Consider the following 23,016-nt stretch of genomic DNA (forward strand, 5'->3'; position numbering starts at 1 on the left):
GAGCAATCGGTCAGCCTCTCGCAGCTCAGCCCGTCTCTTCAGGAGGGTCTTCTCCATGCAGGCAATCTCGTCTTCTATGTTATCCTGATGCAGCAGTGAGCGCTCCACTTCCAGCTCCGTCATCAGACTCTCCAGGTGGCCGTCCAGAAGGTTCCTGGAAAAGTAGCAGGTGTGGGGGGTTTATAGCGGGCACCCCTCTCCTTCATGTCTTCGGGGGGCTGGGGTGGCCTCACAATGTAACCTACTTGGGCTTCCTGAGCGAGTCACGTAGCTCCTTGACCTCCCTCCTCAGCGCTGCCCTCTCCTGCTCCAGGGCGCCGATGTCCTCCTCTAGCACCCCTTGACGCCTCTGTTCTTTCTGCCTCCGAGACTTCATGTGATCAATGATGTCACCAAGACGACTGAGCTCATCTTCCTGTAACATAAGGGATACAGGGAAACCATGATGCCAGATATCCCCAGCCAGGACCCCCAGCTGCAGGTCACGGGGTGTGGGGGTCTGGAAACACGTGCATGCAGTAAGATGATGGAGACCACCCAACGTCACCTATGGGGGAACAGAATGATGAAGACCGAACAACATTACCTATGGCGGCCACCTGGGCACAGGAAGATAGATAACGGCCAACGTCACCTATGGGGGAAGCCTGGTGGAGGTCAATGACAGCAGTGGAGGCCACAGGACCTGGTGTTATACGAGCACCGGCCCTATGACAGGACTCCTGTTTGGCCGACACTTACCAGATCGTGGTGTGCAGACACATTGCAGTGGAGCACGCCCGCTGGGATGACAGGAATGGTGAACTGTGGTGGTGGGGGTCCGTGCACAATCTGAACGCCGACAGGCGGGGGTCCATAAATGACAGTCCCAGGGGCCAATGGTCTGCCCTCAGAGGTAGGTGGCGGGCCATAGATGACAGAACCTTGTGGCACCGGCGTACCATCCGGGAATACCGTATAAATAACCGAGCCCGAGGGAGGAACAAAGTGACAGGAGGGCGGAGCCTCAGCTATGCCGTCACCCGCGGCAGCTGCGGAGAAAGCAAAGTGTGAATGAGAATATTTACCACAAAGAAACACTGACTACAGACCCCAGACCTGCAGCAGCGCTCATCCCTATTACCATGACAGTGGGCGCCAAAAGGACGAAATGCAGAGTACACCCAATGGCCACCGGTGGCAGGCGATTCCTTCTTCCTGTGCTGACAGTGACAGCTCGCCCACTTGGCCGGGGTGGAGGTAATCGGGAAATGGAGACTCACACCAGAGTCTTTAGTGCTCAAAGAATCCCGTCCAGACGTCTGTAAGGAGATTGGGAGATCGTCAATGTCAGTATGTCCTGGGGGAGCTGCCCCTTGCCATGCCCAAAGGGAAAACCCGTCCCCTTGCCAAACCCGAGGGGAAGGCCCACCTGCAAGGGGAATGCTCATCCGCAAGAAGACAACGAGAAGAAGACCCGCCCGTCACCACGCTCCGAGGGAAAGACCAGTCCGTCACTACGCTCCAAGGGGTAGACCCGTCCGTCACCACGCTCCCAGTGGAAGACCCGCCCGTCACCATGCTCCCAGTGGAAGACCCGCCCGTCACCACGCTCCGAGGGGTAGACCCGCCCGTCACCACGCTCCCAGTGGAAGACCCGCCCGTCACCATGCTCCCAGTGGAAGACCCGCCCGTCACCACGCTCCAAGGGGTAGACCCGCCCGTCACCACGCTCCGAGGGGTAGACCCGCCCGTCACCACGCTCCGAGGGGTAGACCCGCCCATCACCACGCTCCGAGGGGTAGACCCGTCCGTCACCACGTTCCCACTGGAAGACCCGCCCGTCACCACGCTCCCAGTGGAAGACCCGCTCATCAACATGCCCGGTAGACCTCAAGATTCACCCACATTGGAAGAGGGCGGCACATAATACCAGTAACCCTTCCTCCGGAAGGGGTCGGCAATACTGGTGATGTAATCGCTGTGGTGTCCGAGCGCACGTCTCAGGGAGTCAATCTCATCCAGGAGATCCTCAATCTCCCCAGCGTTATCTACAGAACATAATAATAATAATAATAAATAATAATAATAGTTATAAGTACTGTGATTAATAGTAGTAATAAACAATATATAATAATAGTAATAATAATAATTAGAGATGTGCGAGTAGATATTCGATTGAATAGTACACTATTCAAAATACTCATTTTCGATCAAGATCAAGTATTCTATAAAAAACGCAGTAAAAATGTGATTATTCCCCTCCCACCATCTCTGGAGGTTTTTGTTTTTTTTAACCAATAAATATGCAGGAAAGGGGGGGGGGGGGGCACTAGGAGCACACAGGAAGTGATAGAAAAGCATCTGCAGTCATTGGCTGTCCAAACCAGAGCTTCTCAAACTTTTTCTACTGGAGCCTCACCCAACAGACCAAGGCAATGCCGGGGCCTCACCAGACTGACCAAGAGGATGCCAGGGCCTCACTATCTGTGGTTGAAGTCCATTTAAATAATGTTAGAGCTACCTTTTACCCATCTCTAGATACTAATAAAGCAACTACGAAATAAATTAATAATGTTGGTAAAAGATTTTTGCAAACAGCCAAAAGAACTTGCAGATCATAGTTACTTTGTAAAAACTGGCTTCCCAGCTGGGCCTCACCAACAACTAGGGGGCGCCTCACTGGTGAGCCCCGCCTCACAGTTTGAGAAACACTGGTCTAAACCATGTGACCTTCACAGTAATAGAATAGTGTGTGGGAGATTGGTTATCAGATGCTGCAGGGACAGTCAGGTGTTACACAGCGAGACAGTGTGTAGCAGGGACAGTCAGGTGTGTAGCAGGGAGACAGTGTGTAGCAGGGACAGTCAGGTGTTAGAGAGGGAGACAGTGTGTAGCAGGGACAGTCAGGTGTGTAGCAGGGAGACAGTGTGTAGCAGGGACAGTCAGGTGTTAGAGAGGGAGACAGTGTGTAGCAGGGTCAGTTACGTAATAGACAGGGAGACAGTGTGTAGCAGGGACAGTCAGGTGTTAGACAGGGAGACAGTGTGTAGCAGGGACAGTCAGGTGTTAGACAGGGAGACAGTGTGTAGCAGGGACAGTCAGATGTTACACAGGGAGACAGTGTGTAGCAGGGACAGTCAGGTGTTACACAGGGAGACAGTGTGTAGCAGGGACAGTCAGGTGTTACACAGGGAGACAGTGTGTAGCAGGGACAGTCAGGTGTTACACAGCGAGACAGTGTGTAGCAGGGACAGTCAGGTGTTACATAGGGAGACAGTGTGTAGCAGGGTCAGTTACGTAATAGACAGGGAGACAGTGTGTAGCAGGGACAGTGTGGTGTTACACAGCGAGACAGTGTGTAGCAGGGACAGTCAGGTGTTACACAGGGAGACAGTGTGTAGCAGGGTCAGTTATGTAATAGACAGGGAGACAGTGTGTAGCAGGGACAGTGTGGTGTTACACAGCGAGACAGTGTGTAGCAGGGACAGTCAGGTGTTACACAGGGAGACAGTGTGTAGCAGGGACAGTCAGGTGTTACACAGGGAGACAGTGTGTAGCAGAGGCAGTCAGGTGTTACACAGGGAGACAGTGTGTAGCAGGGTCAGTTACGTAATAGACAGGGAGACAGTGTGTAGCAGGGACAGTCAGGTGTTACACAGGGAGACAGTGTGTAGCAGGGACAGTCAGGTGTTACATAGGGAGACAGTGTGTAGCAGAGGCAGTCAGGTGTTACACAGGGAGACAGTGTGTAGCAGGGTCAGTTACGTAATAGACAGGGAGACAGTGTGTAGCAGGGACAGTCAGGTGTTACACAGGGAGACAGTGTGTAGCAGAGGCAGTCAGGTGTTACACAGGGAGACAGTGTGTAGCAGGGACAGTCAGGTGTTACACAGGGAGACAGTGTGTAGCAGAGGCAGTCAGGTGTTACACAGCGAGACAGTGTGTAGCAGGGTCAGTTACGTAATAGACAGGGAGACAGTGTGTAGCAGGGACAGTCAGGTGTTACACAGGGAGACAGTGTGTAGCAGAGGCAGTCAGGTGTTACACAGGGAGACAGTGTGTAGCAGGGACAGTCAGGTGTTACACAGGGAGACAGTGTGTAGCAGGGACAGTCAGGTGTTACACAGGGAGACAGTGTGTAGCAGGGTCAGTTACGTAATAGACAGGGAGACAGTGTGTAGCAGGGACAGTCAGGTGTTACACAGGGAGACAGTGTGTAGCAGGGTCAGTTACGTAATAGACAGGGAGACAGTGTGTAGCAGGGACAGTCAGGTGTTACACAGGGAGACAGTGTGTAGCAGAGGCAGTCAGGTGTTACACAGGGAGACAGTGTGTAGCAGGGTCAGTTACGTAATAGACAGGGAGACAGTGTGTAGCAGGGACAGTCAGGTGTTACACAGGGAGACAGTGTGTAGCAGGGACAGTCAGGTGTTACACAGGGAGACAGTGTGTAGCAGGGACAGTCAGGTGTTACACAGGGAGACAGTGTGTAGCAGGGACAGTCAGGTGTTACACAGGGAGACAGTGTGTAGCAGGGACAGTCAGGTGTTACACAGGGAGACAGTGTGTAGCAGGGACAGTCAGGTGTTACACAGGGAGACAGTGTGTAGCAGGGACAGTCAGGTGTTACACAGGGAGACAGTGTGTAGCAGGGACAGTCAGGTGTTACACAGGGAGACAGTGTGTAGCAGGGTCAGTTACGTAATAGACAGGGAGACAGTGTGTAGCAGGGACAGTCAGGTGTTACACAGGGAGACAGTGTGTAGCAGGGACAGTCAGGTGTTACACAGGGAGACAGTGTGTAGCAGGGTCAGTTACGTAATAGACAGGGAGACAGTGTGTAGCAGGGACAGTCAGGTGTTACACAGGGAGACAGTGGGGAGCAGGGACAGTCAGGTGTTACACAGGGAGACAGTGGGGAGCAGGGACAGTCAGTTGTTAGGTGATTTTAGGCAGTAGAGACCCACAAAAGGGCTAAAATTATCAATAGCAGAGATTGATCACACATATATACTGATATTACACCGGCTAGCAGCACATCAGTGTGTTCAAAAAGGTAGTTGGGGTGTATTCACTGTGAAAAATAGTATGCAGTGTATCTGTCTGTATAGGGTGTACACTCCTTGTGTGCCAAGGCAAAAACTAGTAGTTACTCAGCGGTAATGATTTTTCCCAGAGCACATGACAGCATCACCAGAGAGAGGGACTCCGCCCCCAGGGACAGGAAACCTGGAGAAATAAAAGGGCCGGCCCTCCTCTCCATCCAAAGAGAGACCCCCTTTTTAGAACATATGTTTAACATGCTGAAAAGAACTACCACCAAGAACACAGAAAACCTTAATATTTTTATTATGCACACCCAAGTGCCCCCCACCAGTGCAAATAAAGGAAATAAGAAGGGGGGTATGTAATGGTGCTGCCATGTACTCGGGGAAACATCATTATCGGTGAGTAACTATTGGTTTCCCCTTGGACATGACAGCACCACCAGAGAGAATACCAGAGATGAAATTAGGGAGGGACCACAGCCTGAAGAACTTTACGGCCAAAGGAAACCCCAGAAGAAGCCGATAGATCCAACCAGTAATAGAAAAGGTGTGTGGAGAAGAGCAGACAGCAGCCTTACAGATTTATCCTAAATGACATCACATTTCTCAACCCAGGAGGCCGCCACAGCATGAGCTAAGAGATTGTGAGGTGCCGTAGCAGAGGTAGAGTAACAGAGACAGGTAGCATGCTTGATACATCAGGTTAAGATACCTCTAGCCATTTTGCTTCTCTTATTTGACCCTGCAAATTGCACAAATAAAAGATGATCCAAGATACTGCAATACTGCCCTCCTAACATCAAGTAAATGGAACTCTTTCCTTATTATTCCTAGGATTTCCACTAAATGAAGGATGTACGATCTCCTGGAACCTATCAGAAAGTAGGAGGAGGGATCTAGCTTGAAAACTATCATGACAGAATCTTAGTGTTAATCTTGGTCTTAGTCTAAATCTTAGTCCAGTACAGTAAAGCTGGACTAACTCTCCTACCCTCCCAGCCGAAGTAACGGTTACCAGCAAAGCTGCTTAAAAGAGAAAGGACTCTAAGCGAAGCTTTAGAAATGGGCTCATATGGATGTCCTGTCAAGAACATCGAAGTAGACGTGTCAATTAGAAGTGACCTACCATTATAACATGTATCCATAACTGTGACCTGTACTAGGGTCACATATACAGGAAGGTTTAGTTCTAGCTAACATGTCCCGCATAGCCGAAGAGTCATTCTGTCCAGCCACAAGTAGGAAAGGTCTACCGCATAAGCAGCAGAACAGCATAGTCCCTCCCCCAGAGCACCAGCCCATTGTCTCTAAGGGACAGCCGAGTCTGTCTGGGGGAGGGACTATGCTGTTCTGCTGCTTATGCGGTAGACCTTTCCTACTTGTGGCTGGACAGAATGACTCTTCGGCTATGCGGGACATGTTAGCTAGAACTAAACCTTCCTGTATATGTGACCCTAGTACAGGTCACAGTTATGGATACATGTTATAATGGTAGGTCACTTCTAATTGACACGTCTACTTCGATGTTCTTGAAGGTAGCCATATGGCTGTTGTTATGCATGTCTTCATTTTGTAACATTGAAAGAACTAATATGTTTGTTTGTTTTTAAAAAAAGGTCTGAATAGGTGAATGCAAGTAAGCGTAAATTCTCTTTTAGGGTACAAACTCACTTGACGTATTTGCTGCGTGAATCAGTCTTAAAAATAAGCAGGCAAAACGCAGGTTGGCTTTATACGATTGTTCTGCATTAAAATACGCAATTGCGTATTTTTGAAGCGTGAAGCTTGTTGTTAGCAAAGCATCAGTTGTTAAAATACGCAATTGCGTATTTTTGAAGCGTGAAGCTACATGCGTTTTTCGCACAGGTTGTTAACAACTGATGCTTTGCTAACAACAAGCTTCGCGCTTCAAAAATACGCAATTGCGTATTTTAACGCAGAACAATTGTATAAAGCCAACCTGCGTTTTGCCTGCTTATTTTTAAGACTGATTCACGCAGCAAATACGTCAAGTGGGTTTGTACCCTTACTGATTAGAGCAAGGTACTAAATACTTTTATTTAACTTGTTTAATATATAATATAATAAGTTAGTGTAATGACATGGGAAAACCAAGGCCATGGGACTTGTGGTAGAGCATGTCAATGCTGCTAAAGGTAGCTTAGGTAAAATGGCAGCTCCCATAACACCCACACATTAAAAAAATGGCTCTGTAATCCTAAGATGGGGCACACTCTGTGACCCGCAAAGAGGGCACTCTACAGGGAGCGGTCATTGTCTTAAGCTCCTATTCCACGGGCCGACTGTAAGGAGTAAACAAGCGCTGTCAGTGCTCGTTTGCTCCACGTTCCCCGCTCGGTGCTGCAGCGAGCAGGTGAGTGCGGGAGGGGCCATGGGGGGCTGCGGAGGGGGTTACCCAGGCGATCGCTAGATTGATCGGGCCGCCCATAGAGAATAGCGGTGGTCGGCGGCCTCCTATTCCATGTAGTGACGGCAGCAGATCCCTGCTATCACAGTCGTTCAATTAAAAGATTACAAAATCAACATTAACCCCTACAAAAAGAAGCATCCTTCCCTTCGCCCCCCCCCTAGGACCACAACACCCGACAACTGTATATTCTCATGTATTCTTCTAAGGTTGGATTTAATCAAGCGACCCGGTATAAACCCGGTATGGTCCTCCCCTATGAGACCACCAAATATTTTATTTAGTCTACCAGCCAGCACTCCTGCAAATAATTTCACATTGGCGTTCAGTAAAGAGATTGGCCTATAGGGTTTTCATTCAAAGGGGTCTTTACCTTCTTTTAAAATCAAAATGATCTCTGCCTTACCCATCGGTCTGGGGAGCCTTCCCCCAGCTACCAAACCGTTCAATACCTACAGGAGCAGAACCTTTTTATGTTATAATATATCTATCTATCTATCTCAAAGGGGATACCATCCTGTCCCAGGAATGACCCACTAGAGGTGCCAGCTAAAGTACATTCCAACTCTTCTAAGGTAATGGGGGCTCCAAGCATCTCTCTTTGCTCCTGCGAGATCCTAGGCAACAAGGCAGAATCTAGCAGACCCTCCAGATGCCTATCTTGTTTCTTACAGCTGGACCTATAAGGTTTCTGAAAATATTCCCTAAAGGCCTCTATGATGCGACTTGGGGAGTTCGATATGGATCCTTCGGCTAGTCTGATAGCGTGGACCTCCCCACTCCCCTTCTGATTTCTAATTATCCGCATGAGCCCCTGACTCGTAGTAGTTTTTCTTAGCAGTAAAACCCAATTGGGCCAGAGTTTTCTCCAGCAAATATTTATCCAGCTCTTCCTAACCCTTGGCTAAATTTTGTTGTGCAACCGGTATCGGATCCCCCCTAAATTTATCATCTAGTGACTGAACTTTTTCCCTTAATTCTTTCTAAACTGTGCTTTTTTCCCCTTGTATAATTCCAAAGTATTTCCCCCTGATTATGGCTTTAAAAGCATCCCAAACTATATTTAATGGTGCACTAAGCCTCCAAATATCCTCCAGTTCATTAACCAGTGTGGGTGAATCTTCTACTAGGTGTAACCAATGTGCATATCCAGAACCACCAAAACTGGACCATGATCCGATAAGCAACTATGCAGTTACCTTTTTCCGTGAACCCATTTTACCATATCACTGTTAACCAATGCCATATCTATTCTGGACAACGTACTACTAGTTTTATTCCAACAAGAAAATGCCCTCACCTCCGGATTTCTCCCCCGCCATAGATCAATATCAGGCCCGACTCCCCAAGCAATAAGGGGGGGGGGGGGGGGAACGACCAGCTGCATGGACCGGCAGAAAAATCCTTAACCAATCAGCATGGGGCAGAGGGAAGGTAGAGAGGGAGAATCCTTATATTTATCATGTGTTCTTTTTGGGGCTTTTTGTGGGGAGGGTTGGTAGGGGGAAAGGTAGAGTGGAGATTAGAGATTACCTGAGGCGAGTGCAAAAAATACTGTGTAGCACCTAAAATGGAGATAGTAGATAGATATAATTAAATGTATGTGATTGTAAACGTGGGACGCACTCCCCAAGAACCAAAGGTATTACATAATAACAAAGAAAAGGGATCATAGTATGGAGTGTGACTCTGGGAACTGGGGCAGGCTCCCGGTGTTGATTCTTCCTACTGTGGGGCGCTTGCCAACCAAGGGGACTGGTCACATCTGGAAGGGGTAAATACTAGAGACGGAAGGAAGTAAATATTGAGTAAAAACAATAACAAATGGAATATAACACATGACTGTACCTTGGGAGAAGTGGTTGGATGGTTGCTGGGATAGGTGGTGAAGACATGGTGTATAAATACTGTTGACTCATAGCCACCCCAGGAAGATGGTCTGGAGTATCGGAGTGAATGAGGAGGAGTCGGGAATAGGGAGAGGGGTCTCTATAAGGTCTGACTCACTCAAAGACTCCTGTATATATGGAAGCTGGAATATATGGTGCAGTCTATTAAGAATGAATTTTTTGGGGCACAAATATATTATATAACAAGTATATGTAATAAGATTATTAAAATTAAATAGGTGTTTCCCCTCCAGGTGGGTACTGGGTTGCTGGGTGTTGGAGGTGCCCCATAGTGAGATGTGGAGAGAGATTGCGGGGCTTTAACCAGGTTCTTAGCCAGAGCCCCCCAAACCAATCCCTAGTAAGGAGAGATATGAGAATAGAACACAGTTCTATTCATAAAAGAAATATCTCGAGGTGTATGGGTCGGAACCCGGGGAGGTGCATCCCATGGTAAAGAACTAAATGTAGGTTTAGGGATTTTAGATAAGTAGGAGAAACAAAAACATTTTCTTTTACAAATGATGGGAAACTCTAATCTCTGCATTTTAAGATTTGTGGAGCATTGTTTTATTTATATATATATATATATATATATACATATATATATATATATATACACACACACATACATACATTGAATTACATACATGTAATTGAAGCACATTACAAAGTTATATAACTGTGTAATGTGCATCAATCACCTATCTGCCTCCCTTCCATGTCTTTCCCCCCCTCCTCCCCCCACCAGGAAGTGTCCTGACTCACACAGACCTGATTACTGTCGTCACGGTCACCAGGCAGCTCCTTCTTGTGAGGATCATCAGCAGGAGGGCTGCTCTAGCTCCTGTTACACCAGCCTCCCCTTGCTCAGCTTATCTTCTCTAGTGACATGACTAATTCACTCACTGAGTGCACGGCAGCAGGAGAGAGGGTATGAGGTGGGGGGGTGGGGGGAGCTGCCTATGTGCTGGAGTCAGAGGGAGGGAAGATAAGCATGACATGTGACAAGTGATGGCTTGCAGTTGTTCAGCCAATGGGAGCTGATCAAGCTGTCACCTGACAATGCAGGGGAGGGGGGAGGCTAGTGTAACAGGAGAAGGAGCTGAGAGAAGAGCTTGGTGACGGTGACGACAGTAATCAGGTCTGTGTGAGGTAGGACACTTCCTGGTGGGGGGAGGAGGGGGGGAAAGACAGGGAAGGGAGGCAGATAGGTGACTGAAGCATATCACAGAGTTATAGAACTTTGTAATGTGCTTCAATTACTGGGGAAAAGTTTTCATGGCACTTGTCCTTTAAGGTCACCAAAGACTACAAGTGGACATCCATTATATTTATTACTGAACATAAACACTCTTTCCAATACTTCCGGTATAAAAGGGGGAGATATATATAGGACAGGATGCATTCTAACCCCTGAACTTGACAATGGAGACAAAAATCTTCCCTCCTCATCTATATGCTGATCCAGCAATACCCATTTTATCTTTTAATGGACCGAGCAGGGGCGGATTAACTTTACCATAGGCCGCGGGCTGTTCACCAAACCTGGGCCCCCCCACCCCACTGTAACTATAGCAGCACTAGCCTGGGCCCCCCCACCCCACTGTAACTATGGCAGCACTAGCCTGGGCCCCCCCACCCCACTGTAACTATGGCAGCACTAGCCTGGGCCCCCCACCCCACTGTAACTATAGCAGCACTAGCCTGGGCCCCCCACCCCACTGTAACTATGGCAGCTCTAGCCTGGGCCCCCCCACCCCACTGTAACTATGGCAGCACTAGCCTGGGCCCCCCACCCCACTGTAACTATAGCAGCACTAGCCTGGCGTTCATAGTACAGGACAGATAATGTCATGATGTCCTAATTTGTGCAAAATTGCCATAAAAAAAACAGTGATTTTTTGCAAATCATGGCGGAAGTGTAGCCAGGAGACAGTACACCACTGAAAGTTTAAGTCTTTGGGTGGTCATGGGCCCCCCAGGAGCTCAGGGCCCCGGGCTGCCGCCCGAAACGCCCCTATTATAATCCACTAGTGGGACCGAGACTGACACCCCCCTGGCATAATTTGAGTAGGTCGTGTGAAATTGAGCACCCCACCATGACCTATAAAGCTTGGCCACTGTTTCTTTAACTAAATGAGTTTTTAAGAGGCCAATAATACAAGGTTTGTAATTCTTGATAATATACATAAAGGCTAGTCTTTTGCACTTCTCCCCAAGCCCTCTAATGTTTCAGGTCAGAATTTGAACCATAAACTTTACTAACGATACATATACTCCCAAAAAGGGTAAAAAGGGAAAAAAATTATTAACAACCCTCTCTCCACGTGAAATCCCCCTATCACCCCCCATCCCACATCAACCCACCACCCACAAAATAAGACCACAGAATATACAATCAAGTACATACCTACAAATCCCCCCCCATCCGACCCGCCACCACCCAGCCCCTATACCTATGGCTGCTAAGATATCTGTCATCCAAGGGGGCGGGATGTCACTACCACCAACCCCCTCAGCCTCTTTTTCTATGGTGCTATCTCCTCCAAATTTACCCATATCTTTGTTTTTAGCTGTAGTGGGGGAGTTAAATATTTTATCAATTTTACCAAGACTTTTCCTACTTTCCTGCTTACGGCTGCTGGTTTTGTTGGTTTACTTTCTCCCTGTCTGATCACCCCGTTCAATTGGTACAGAAAATAACCAGCAACCCAGATAAAAGTCCTTGACCAAGTGACCAATAGAAGATGTATAGATTCCAGCATGTAAGATGTATGGGCAGGAAACCACTAAGGATGGAGAGGAGGGCCGTCCTTTTATTTCTCCAGGTTTCCTGTCCCTGGGGGCAGAGTCCCTCTCTCTGTTGGTGCTGTCATGTCGAAGAGGAAAATATAAGCGTGGTACTACTTTTCTGCTGTGCTCAACATAAAAAAGTCCCAGGACAAAAGCATTGTCCACATAATTGAGAGCAAACGATACTGGATGTTTTTCTATCTAAGCCTCTCGGTATAAAGATAAGGTGTCCTCTTTTATTCCGGTGGAGGAGAGAAGCCATCGATTGCAGGAATACAATTTTGAAGAACGTTATGGAAATATTCCCACCTACCATCGCTGGAGACAGAGAGGAGAGTTCCCCCCAAAGCCTGACAACATTCATCAGGTCCACAGCTCCAAGGCGTGGGACACCTTCATGGCACCCCCTAACGAAACCTCCATCACTGCAAGGCCTGTAGTGAGCAGGAGGTTGAAGTATTGACAGATGTTGCGGGAGTCCCTGACCGACTGCAGCCCTGTCCTCACAGATTCCTTGGCGCCCTACACCTACTGGGTCTCCAAGTTGGACACATGGCTGGAACTGTCCCTGTACGCCTTGGAGGTGCGGGCCTGCCCTGCCGCCAGCATTCAGTCAGAAAGGGTGTTCAGAAAGGGGCATCATCACAGATAAGCGTTGAGCATTCAGCATTGAGACTCACATGAGGGACCATGCTCATATTTTTTTCGAGGGCTCTTTCAAGGGCCTCCATATAATTTTCTTCTAAAGCTATGCTTATAATTTTTCAGGGGGCTCTTTCAAGGGCATCCATATAATGATCCATACAATCTTTCTGAGGGATCTACTCAAGGGCCTGAAGCTAATCTAATTTTTTGAGGGCTTACCTCAAGGGCCTCAATGCCACTTTTAAAAGAACCAACTCAAGGGCCTTGTGAGAAGGTATAAGGTGTCATACTGTATGACAGATATTTGTCACCAAGGTACATGGCCTCGGTGAAGTGAACCAGTAGCTTTTGTCAGTAACCCTAGGTTACTGACACTAAGAAAAAAATATATATATATGGCCGTTTGCACAGCTGATCAGGGCTGGTCTTTCACTGGCCCAGTCTTAGTGCTGGGTGGAATGACTGCTCCCACGAATTCCAGGCCGGATTTCCATTAACTTGCATATGGAGAAACTGCATGTGGAGAGAGACTTTTCAATTGCCATTTGAACTAATCCCCACTCTGCTTTTAAAAAGCTCACCTCAAGTGCCTCAAGCTAATTTTTGGAGGACTCACATTTTTGGTCATCCAGATAAACTTTTAGAGGGCTTACCTCAATGGCATTATAATCAATTTTTGGAAGGTCTCAATTCTAACTTGTCTAAATCCATTTTTGGACAGTTCACCTCAAGGACATAAAAATAACTTTTAAAAAAGGGCTCACCTCTACGTTTCAAAATCAATTTTTTGAAAGTTTTAATAATAACTTGTCTAACGTCATTTTTTTGGAGGGCTCAACTAAAGGGCCTAAACTCCATTTTGGAGGGTTTAACTTATTTTCTGTCAATGCTCAACCATATTGGTATTGATAATTTTGGTGCCATCTGGCTTTCCTACCTCCAATAATTAGGCTCTCTTGCACAATTGCATCAGGGTGTGGGGCAAAAACTTGGCATTTCAACTTCCAATAAGAATCTTGCTATTTTAGGAGGATCCTTGTGTTGTCCATTTCGAACCATTTTATCTCTGGGGGTGTCCTCCACTGTCCTTACCAGCAGGTCGGTAAAGACCACTTTATCGCCAGTTTTTTTAATCTTTGATTTCAAATTAACTCAAATTCAATTCAATCTTTCATTTATCTTTTTTTTTATTAAATCGAATGGAAATGTTGGAGGGCTTACCTAAAGGGCCACAAAATAAATTTTTGGAGAACTCACTTCAAGGACCTCCGAATTTTCTTTCAATATGCTTTCAGGTGGAAGAAATCACTGTTTAGCAGGCAGGATCAAACAGGTTGGTAGAGGCGGTAGTAGTGGGTGGTTTTTTCATCCAATTTAATTTAAATCTGCCTTCTCTTACATACTCTTTAAAGGATTTAAAGTGAGAGCATTCAAATTCCAGGGTCTCTTAAGAAAACTGTATTGTTATCAGTTCTCCTGTAACTCCCTGAGTTGAGAGGGTGTGATAGTGGCGTGATACTGTGACTTTGGCATGTTAGATGCACACCAGGCATGCTTCCCCTGCTGTCCCAGTTGCATCCAGAGGTGTCGGCATCATTTCCAGAGGTGTCATTGTGGACTTGGTGATCTCTTGGTTTTCAATAAACAAGCATTTTTTTTTCAAAGACTTTAATGGGATACGATTAGAGATGAGTGAACCTGGAGCATGCTGGACTCCATCCGAACCTGAACTTTCAGCATTTGATTAGCGGTGGCTGCTGAAGTTGGATAAAGCCCTAAGGCTATGTGGAAAACATGGATATAGTCATTGGCTGTATCCATGTTTTCCAGACAACCTTAGAGCTTTATCCAACTTCAACAGCCCCAGCTTATCAAATGCCGATCGTTCGGGTTTGGATGGACTCGAACCCGAACCCGGTTCGCTCATCTCTACATACGATATTCAATCAAATAGTAGACTTGGGGTCAATTGGGGTCTACTCGAATATGTCACTACTTGCTCATCTCTAATAATAATAGTAGTAATAATAGTAAGAGTAGTAATAAATACTGTATAATAGTACAACCTCAATGAATGCAATGATGTGGAGGAGCCAACATCTAATATTTTATAGTTTAAACATTTTATTGAGTTTTCATAATATATAAAATCCCAGAATGGGATAAGGAACAGTGGTACAGAAAAAATAGCGGTTAAAGATAATGAACATATATTGTCAATACAACAAGACCAACAAAAATATAAACCAAATCTTACTCCACTTATATACAATTTGTCGATAATGAAAATACAGTGTATTTTATCTTATTGGAAAGCTAAATATAAGTCCATGTCTACAAGAAAGCTGTTAGGGTGCAGGCAGCTAACATATTATAGTACCATGTAGTTGAAGTAAAATGACGCATAATAGGACGCCTTTCCACCTTAGAGAAACTATGGAAAAGGAATAGTTTCCATTTCTTGAAAAAGGAAGCTGTAAAGGCCTCTCTATCGTGTAAAGTGTCCAGCATCTCCCAGTGCAAGGTTTCCTTTAAAGTAGTAGTCAATTCTGATATTGCCGGGAGGCTAGGCTGTAGCCAATGGTTTAATAAACACTTGAGGGCTAATAATAAGGTGAGATGTACACCAGAGGGAATAGAATAGTGTGACATGGGATCGTCCACAAGTTCAGTGTCACCGTGAAATATAGAATCGTTAGCGACCACATGTCACGTATAAAGGATTTCACTAGGAGCCAATAGGATTGTACTGAGTTACTAAGCCACAAACAATGGAAGAGGTCCGCCCGCGGCTCATCACATTTAGGACATTTTTTGAGATAATGTGCCAGAGAGTAAGTAAAGGAACGGTCACAGGGGTATATCGCTTTATGAAGGATTAGAAAGTGAAATTCTCTCAACTTCACACTAGGAGTGGCTGTAAGGACGGAATGGATCCCTCTGACTAGCTTATTTTCTAAATCGTCTGAGTTAAAAATAAAGGACCATTTCTTTAGAAAAGGGGAAGAGGAGTTGTTAATGGAAATTGAGCAAAGGAGGCGGTATAGTTGTAATAAAGGTAATGATGTAGGTGAGGAAGAGCGGAGAGTATGAAATTGACCTAGTTTTTCAGCAATCTAAGATACTCGATTCACAATACATTCTCTTATCCTGTAATTTCTGAGCTGGTCTGAAGGCAGGCCATATTTTTCCTGTACTTCAGGCCAAGATAGAAAAGTCCCACTTTTGAGATCTAATAGTTGACCTAGAGTGGAAATCTGTTTATGTCTCCACACAGAAAAGTCAATAGTATTTTGTGGAAAAGAAGGGGAAGAACATAAAGGAAAGAATATAGATAAGCGGAAAGGCAAATTAAATAGTTTACGTACGTGTTTCCAAGATGCTATATCTCGAAGGAGGACATTTTGTTTCAGGGGGGTGGGAAGTTCAGAAATCGTAGAATGTAAGAGTGCGGATAGGGACCAGGAAGATTCTAAACTGTAGTTAGAAAAACAGGAGGTCTGATGAAGCCAGTCTCTGATGTGTCTACACATGGCAGCTAGGTTGTAGAGGCGTAAGTTAGGTAATTGGGCGCCACCTTTGTCTGATGACATACATACCCTTCCATAGGCTATGCAGGGACGTTTAGATCTCCATATGAAGATAATAAAGAGGGATCTAATTTTTGTGACGTCTTTATGTGAAATGAGGAGTGGGATCATTTGCATTGGGTATAGTAGTTTAGTGCAAGACATCATAATTAATTGCATGCGTCCCAAGATAGATAGGGGTAGGTCTTTCCATTTACGTAGTTCATTCTCAATTTTCTTAAAAAGAGGGAAATAATTAAGGGAAAAAAAGAGAAGAGGAAGAGTGACTGATTTTAATACCCAAATAGGTGAGATAATGTTTGGCAATTGGGACTCCTTCTGGGTAATTATCATGGACTAGATGTGGAAGGAGAGGTAAAAGTTCACATTTGTTGTTTCTGAATTCAGTGAAAGATTTAAAATATTGAAAAATTTTCAAAATTTTGGGAATGTCCATATGTGGATTTTCTAGGAATACTAGAGTGTCGTCGGCAAAACATAATACCTTCAATTCCACATCTCTCACTTTAATACCATTAAAATCTGGAGAAGTTAGAAGATATTGGATAAGGGGTTCTAGTGCTAGATTGAATAAAAGAGGTGACATGGGGCAGCCCTGCCGTGCTCCTTTACAAATAGGGAAGAAATCGGAGAGAAAGCCAGGAGTGTGTATACAGGCTTTAGGGTTTCTACAGATATTGGAGAGAAGAGTACGGAAAGGTCCTATAATACCAAAGCTGGTTAAGGCCATGTTTAACCATTCCCAATTGAGGTGGTCACAAGCCTTTTCGGCATCAATAGTGAGCAGCCCAGGTGAATGAGTGGGGTGAAGTTGTTTACGCACGCCTTCTTGGACAGCTAGTACGGTGCGTATGTTCCTGAACATTTTACTGTTTAAGTTATCATCATCAACCATACATTTCATCATCAAAAGAATCATAGAATCTGGAACAATCACTGTGTGTAAGGGTGAAGGCCGTAAAACTCTACTGAATGCTGGTGATCTCCGGGCCCTTACACGTCCCTGCACCTCAAACAGGAAATAACAGAAGGGGCTCAGGAATCCTTCCAGAAAGCATTGTCAGTGACCACAATCCACCGGGTATAATAAAATTTTATATATATATATATATATATATATATATATATATATATATATATATATATATATACACATACACACACATTTACAATGGAGTGTGACAAAATGGAGAACTGTTCTGTGGTCAGATGAGTCACGATGTGAAGTTCTTTGTGGAACAGCGGGACGCCATGTCATCCAGACCAGAGAGGACAAGGACAACCCAAGTTGTTATCAACACTCCGTTCAGGGGGCGGCATGACTGCTGGTAGGGGGCGGCATGACTGCTGGTAGGGGGCGGCATGACTGCTGGTAGGGGGCGGCATGACTGCTGGTAGGGGGCGGCATGACTGCTGGTAGGGGGCGGCATGACTGCTGATAGGGGGCGGCATGACTGCTGATAGGGGGCGGCATGACTGCTGATAGGGGGCGGCATGACTGCTGGTAGGGGGCGGCATGACTGCTGATAGGGGGCGGCATGACTGCTGATAGGGGGCGGCATGACTGCTGGTAGGGGGCGGCATGACTGCTGGTGGCATGGGCAGATTGCATGTCTGGAAAGGCTCCATAATGCAGAGATCTAGGCTCAGGTTCTAGAACATCTGCTCCCATCTAGACGTCATCTCTTTCAGGGAAGACCCTGCATTTTCCAACAAGATAATGGCAGACCCCATTCTGCAGCAATCACACATCATGGCTACGTAGGGGAAGGATTCGGAGATGAAATGGCGGACGGCCTGCAGGCCAGATCTGTCACCCATAGAGAACATTTGGCGCATTATAAAGAGGAAGAAAGTGCCATAAAGAAGAGGATGGAAGAGTTAGTGGCCTGGATTAGGGCGGGTTCACACTACGGAATTCTCGCGGACAATGTCCGCGGAATTCCGTCAGCTGTCCGCCCGCACGGGCACGCGCTTTTCCGCCGGCTCCATAGACAACATTCTATGGGCCGGCGTATTCCGCGATCCGCTGAAAGAAGTGACATGACACTTCTTTCAGCGTATAGCGGAATACGCCGGCCCATAGAATGGTGTCTATGGGGCCGGCGGAAAGGCGCCCAGATGTGCGGGCGGACAGCTGACGGAATTATGCGGACACTGTCCGCGAGAATTCCGTAGTGTGAACCCGCCCTTAGACATGAATGGGAGAGCATGAGAAGCCGGCCTCCTCTGTCCACAGACGTCTGCTGGGAAATTTTGAAACAACCTATTTTTCACTTAAAATGACACATTCTCTCAGTTTAAACTTTTGGTCTGTGATTTGTGTTCTATTCTGAATAAAATATCAGATGTTGGCTCCTCCACATCATTGCATCAGTTTTTATTCACAATTTGTTTAGTGTCCCTACATTTTTGGAATGGAAGTTGTAATAAATACTGTACAATAGTAATAAATACTTAGTAGTAGCAATAATAATAGGAATAATAATAATAATAGGAATAATAATAATAATAATAATAATAATAAGAATAAGAAGAAGAAGAAGAAGAAGAAGAAGAATCGGAATAATAATAATAATAATAATAATAATAATAATAATAATAATAGGAATAATAATAATAATAATAATAGGAATAATAATAATAATAATATAACAGGCGGGGGGGAGGGGCACAGGGAGAGGCCTCGTTTGGCTCATACCGGCTCTGACGTGCTCCAGTTGGTGTCGGAGTCGCTCGATCTCAGCGCGTTGTTTCCGCAGAGCGTTATTTAGCCGATCCATCTCCAGCTGCTGAGAGTCTGATACAGAGAGTCCGGGTTGCTCCACGTACTGCTCACCCTGCAACTGTGACAGAGAAGAGACTGTGCTCATACCCACACCCGACACACACACCCGAGAGACCCGCCCCCCCCCCCCACACACACACCCGACAAACCCCCCCCCCCCCCCCCCCCCGAGAGACAGTGGGCAGTGCGGCCCCCCAGGACAGGACTGTGTGTAGTGCGGCCCCCCAGGACAGGACTGTGTGTAGTGCGGCCCCCCAGGACAGGACTGTGTGTAGTGCGGCCCCCCAGGACAGGACTGTGTGTAGTGCGGCCCCCCAGGACAGGACTGTGTGTAGTGCGGCCCCCCAGGACAGGACTGTGTGTAGTGCGGCCCCCCAGGACAGGACTGTGTGTAGTGCGGCCCCCCAGGACAGGACTGTGTGTAGTGCGGCCCCCCAGGACAGGACTGTGTGTAGTGCGGCCCCCCGGCAGTGACCCCCCCCCCCATCAGATCGCACCTGTTTCTCCTTGTGGTGAAGCAGATCCTGGAGGAGTTCTATCTCTGCTTCTGCTCTACCAAGGTCTCGGGCCGCCCGGGCAGCCTGGGAGTTGTAGTTCACAGCTTCTTGCATCTCCTGTACAGAAAACACAAAACACTGAGGCTATAGACCAGGATCAGTAATACTGGGGTCCGGACCACACACACAGGGGCCTTCCGGGGGGTCCGGACCACACACACAGGGGCCTTCCGGGGGGTCCGGACCACACACACACACAGGGGCCTTCCCGGGGGTCCGGACCACACACACACACAGGGACCTTCCCGGGGGTCTGGACCACACACACACACAGGGGCCTTCCGGGGGGTCCGGACCACACACACAGGGGCCTTCCCGGGGGTCCGGACCACACACACAGGGGCCTTCCGGGGGGTCCGGACCACACACACACACAGGGGCCTTCCCGGGGGTCCGGACCACACACACACAGGGGCCTTCCCGGGGGTCCGGACCACACACACACACAGGGGCCTTCCCGGGGGTCCGGACCACACACACACACAGGGGCCTTCCCGGGGGTCCGGACCACACACACACACAGGGGCCTTCCCGGGGGTCCAGACCACACACACAGGGGCCTTCCCGGGGGTCCGGACCGCACACACAGGGGCCTTCTTGGGCATCCTGACTGACTATAAACCCTGGTGGTCCGGTGAGGTCTCTCAGTACCTCGGCCCGCTCTCGGTTTATCTGGAGGACTGTGTCGTGCAGGGATCTCAGCTGGTCTCTGGTGCTGGTCAATTCTGATGCCGCCATCTTGTCGGACATGGTCACCGCCCTCTTTAGTTCCTGCAGCTCCTGATCCAACCCAGATAATTCTCTTTGTGCCCGGGAATCCTCAGTCCTCCTCTACAAGACAGAAGATGTCAGAGAAGGATACAGGGGGCGAGCTCTGCAGTATACAGGATACAGGGGGGCGTGCTCTGCAGTGTACAGGGGGGCGTGCTCTGCAGTGTACAGGATACAGGGGGGCGTGCTCTGCAGTGTACAGGATACAGGGGGCGAGCTCTGCAGTGTACAGAATACAGGGGGGCGAGCTCTGCAGTGTACAGGATACAGGGGGGCGAGCTCTGCAGTGTACAGAAGACAGGGGGCGAGCTCTGCAGTGTACAGGATACAGGGGGGCGAGCTCTGCAGTGTACAGGATACAGGGGGGGCGTGCTCTGCAGTGTACAGGATACAGGGGGGCGAGCTCTGCAGTGTACAGGATACAGGGGGGCGAGCTCTGCAGTGTACAGAATACAGGGGGGCGAGCTCTGCAGTGTACAGGATACAGGGGGGCGAGCTCTGCAGTGTACAGGATACAGGGGGCGAGCTCTGCAGTGTACAGAATACAGGGGGCGAGCTCTGCAGTGTACAGGATACAGGGGGGCGAGCTCTGCAGTGTACAGGATACAGGGGGCGAGCTCTGCAGTGTACAGGATACAGGGGGGCGAGCTCTGCAGTGTACAGGATACAGGGGGGCGTGCTCTGCAGTGTACAGGATACAGGGGGGCGTGCTCTGCAGTGTACAGGGGGCGAGCTCTGCAGTGTACAGGATACAGGGGGGCGAGCTCTGCAGTGTACAGGGGGGCGAGCTCTGCAGTGTACAGGATACAGGGGGCGAGCTCTGCAGTGTACAGGATACAGGGAGGCGTGCTCTGCAGTGTACAGGGGGGCGAGCTCTGCAGTGTACAGGATACAGGGGGCGAGCTCTGCAGTGTACAGGATACAGGGGGGGCGTGCTCTGCAGTGCACAGGATACAGGGGGGCGAGCTCTGCAGTGTACAGGATACAGGGGGGCGTGCTCTGCAGTGCACAGGATACAGGGGGGCGAGCTCTGCAGTGTACAGGATACAGGGGGCGAGCTCTGCAGTGTACAGGATACAGGGGGGCGTGCTCTGCAGTGCACAGGATACAGGGGGGCGAGCTCTGCAGTGTACAGGATACAGGGAGGCGTGCTCTGCAGTGTACAGGGGGGCGAGCTCTGCAGTGTACAGGATACAGGGGGCGAGCTCTGCAGTGTACAGGATACAGGGGGGCGTGCTCTGCAGTGCACAGGATACAGGGGGCGAGCTCTGCAGTGTACAGGATACAGGGGGGCGAGCTCTGCAGTGTACAGGATACAGGGGGGCGTGCTCTGCAGTGTACAGGATACAGGGGGGCGTGCTCTGCAGTGTACAGGATACAGGGGGGCGAGCTCTGCAGTGTACAGGATACAGGGGGGCGAAGCTCTGCAGTGTACAGGATACAGGGGGGCGAGCTCTGCAGTGTACAGGATACAGGGGGGCGTGCTCTGCAGTGCACAGGATACAGGGGGCGTGCTCTGCAGTGTACAGGATACAGGGGGCGAGCTCTGCAGTGTACAGGATACAGGGGGGCGAGCTCTGCAGTGTACAGGGGGGTGTGCTCTGCAGTGTACAGGATACAGGGGGGGCGTGCTCTGCAGGATACAGTGGGCGAGCTCTGCAGTGTACAGGATACAGGGGGGCGTGCTCTGCAGTGTACAGGATACAGGGGGCGTGCTCTGCAGTGTACAGGATACAGGGGGGCGTGCTCTGCAGTGTACAGGGGGCGTGCTCTGCAGTGTACAGGATACAGGGGGGCGTGCTCTGCAGTGCACAGGATACAGGGGGCGTGCTCTGCAGTGTACAGGGGGGCGTGCTCTGCAGTGTACAGGATACAGGGGGCGAGCTCTGCAGTGTACAGGATACAGGGGGGGCGTGCTCTGCAGTGTACAGGATACAGGGGGGCGAGCTCTGCAGTGTACAGGATACAGGGGGGCATGCTCTGCAGTGTACAGGATGCAGGGGGGCGAGCTCTGCAGTGTACAGGATGCAGGGGGGCGAGCTCTGCAGTGTACAGGATACAGGGGGGCATGCTCTGCAGTGTACAGGATACAGAGGGGCGAGCTCTGCAGTGTACAGGATACAGGGGGGCGTGCTCTGCAGTGTACAGGATACAGGGGGGCATGCTCTGCAGTGTACAGGATACAGAGGGGCGAGCTCTGCAGTGTACAGGATACAGTGGGGCGTGCTCTGCAGTGTACAGGATACAGGGGGCGAGCTCTGCAGTGTACAGGATACAGGGAGGCGTGCTCTGCAGTGTACAGGATACAGGGGGCGAGCTCTGCAGTGTACAGGATACAGGGAGGCGTGCTCTGCAGTGTACAGGGGGGCATGCTCTGCAGTGTACAGGATACAGTTTGGTTCCTTTGAATAGAGGAGTGAAACAACACGGATCGTTTGCCTGCGGCAGTTGTAATATATGCCGACACATGACCCCGACAAAAACCTTCATTAACCTTCTTGATGGTAAGAGATTCCCAATAA

At 48.6% G+C, this 23,016-nt stretch overlaps 1 protein-coding gene across 4 annotated transcripts in view; it reads right to left on the reverse strand.

Annotated features, from left to right (window-relative positions):
• CNTRL (centriolin) overlaps positions 1 to 23,016 on the reverse strand; it is a 247,561-nt gene that overhangs the window by 100,631 nt on the left and 123,914 nt on the right. For all 4 annotated transcript variants that reach the window (XM_069986606.1, XM_069986603.1, XM_069986604.1 and 1 more), the window contains exons 19-26: positions 20,375 to 20,554; positions 19,664 to 19,780; positions 19,080 to 19,224; positions 1,888 to 2,030; positions 1,124 to 1,301; positions 742 to 1,031; positions 246 to 415; positions 1 to 154 (exon numbers count right to left, since the gene is read on the reverse strand). The exon at positions 1 to 154 is cut by the window's left edge and continues 39 nt beyond it. In XM_069986606.1, coding sequence (XP_069842707.1) covers positions 1 to 154; positions 246 to 415; positions 742 to 1,031; positions 1,124 to 1,301; positions 1,888 to 2,030; positions 19,080 to 19,224; positions 19,664 to 19,780; positions 20,375 to 20,554 — 1,377 coding nt within the window. The remainder of the gene's footprint in view (positions 155 to 245; positions 416 to 741; positions 1,032 to 1,123; positions 1,302 to 1,887; positions 2,031 to 19,079; positions 19,225 to 19,663; positions 19,781 to 20,374; positions 20,555 to 23,016) is intronic.

Source organism: Dendropsophus ebraccatus, chromosome 10, assembly GCF_027789765.1.
Source record: "Dendropsophus ebraccatus isolate aDenEbr1 chromosome 10, aDenEbr1.pat, whole genome shotgun sequence".
NCBI classification, from domain to species: Eukaryota; Metazoa; Chordata; class Amphibia; order Anura; family Hylidae; genus Dendropsophus; species Dendropsophus ebraccatus.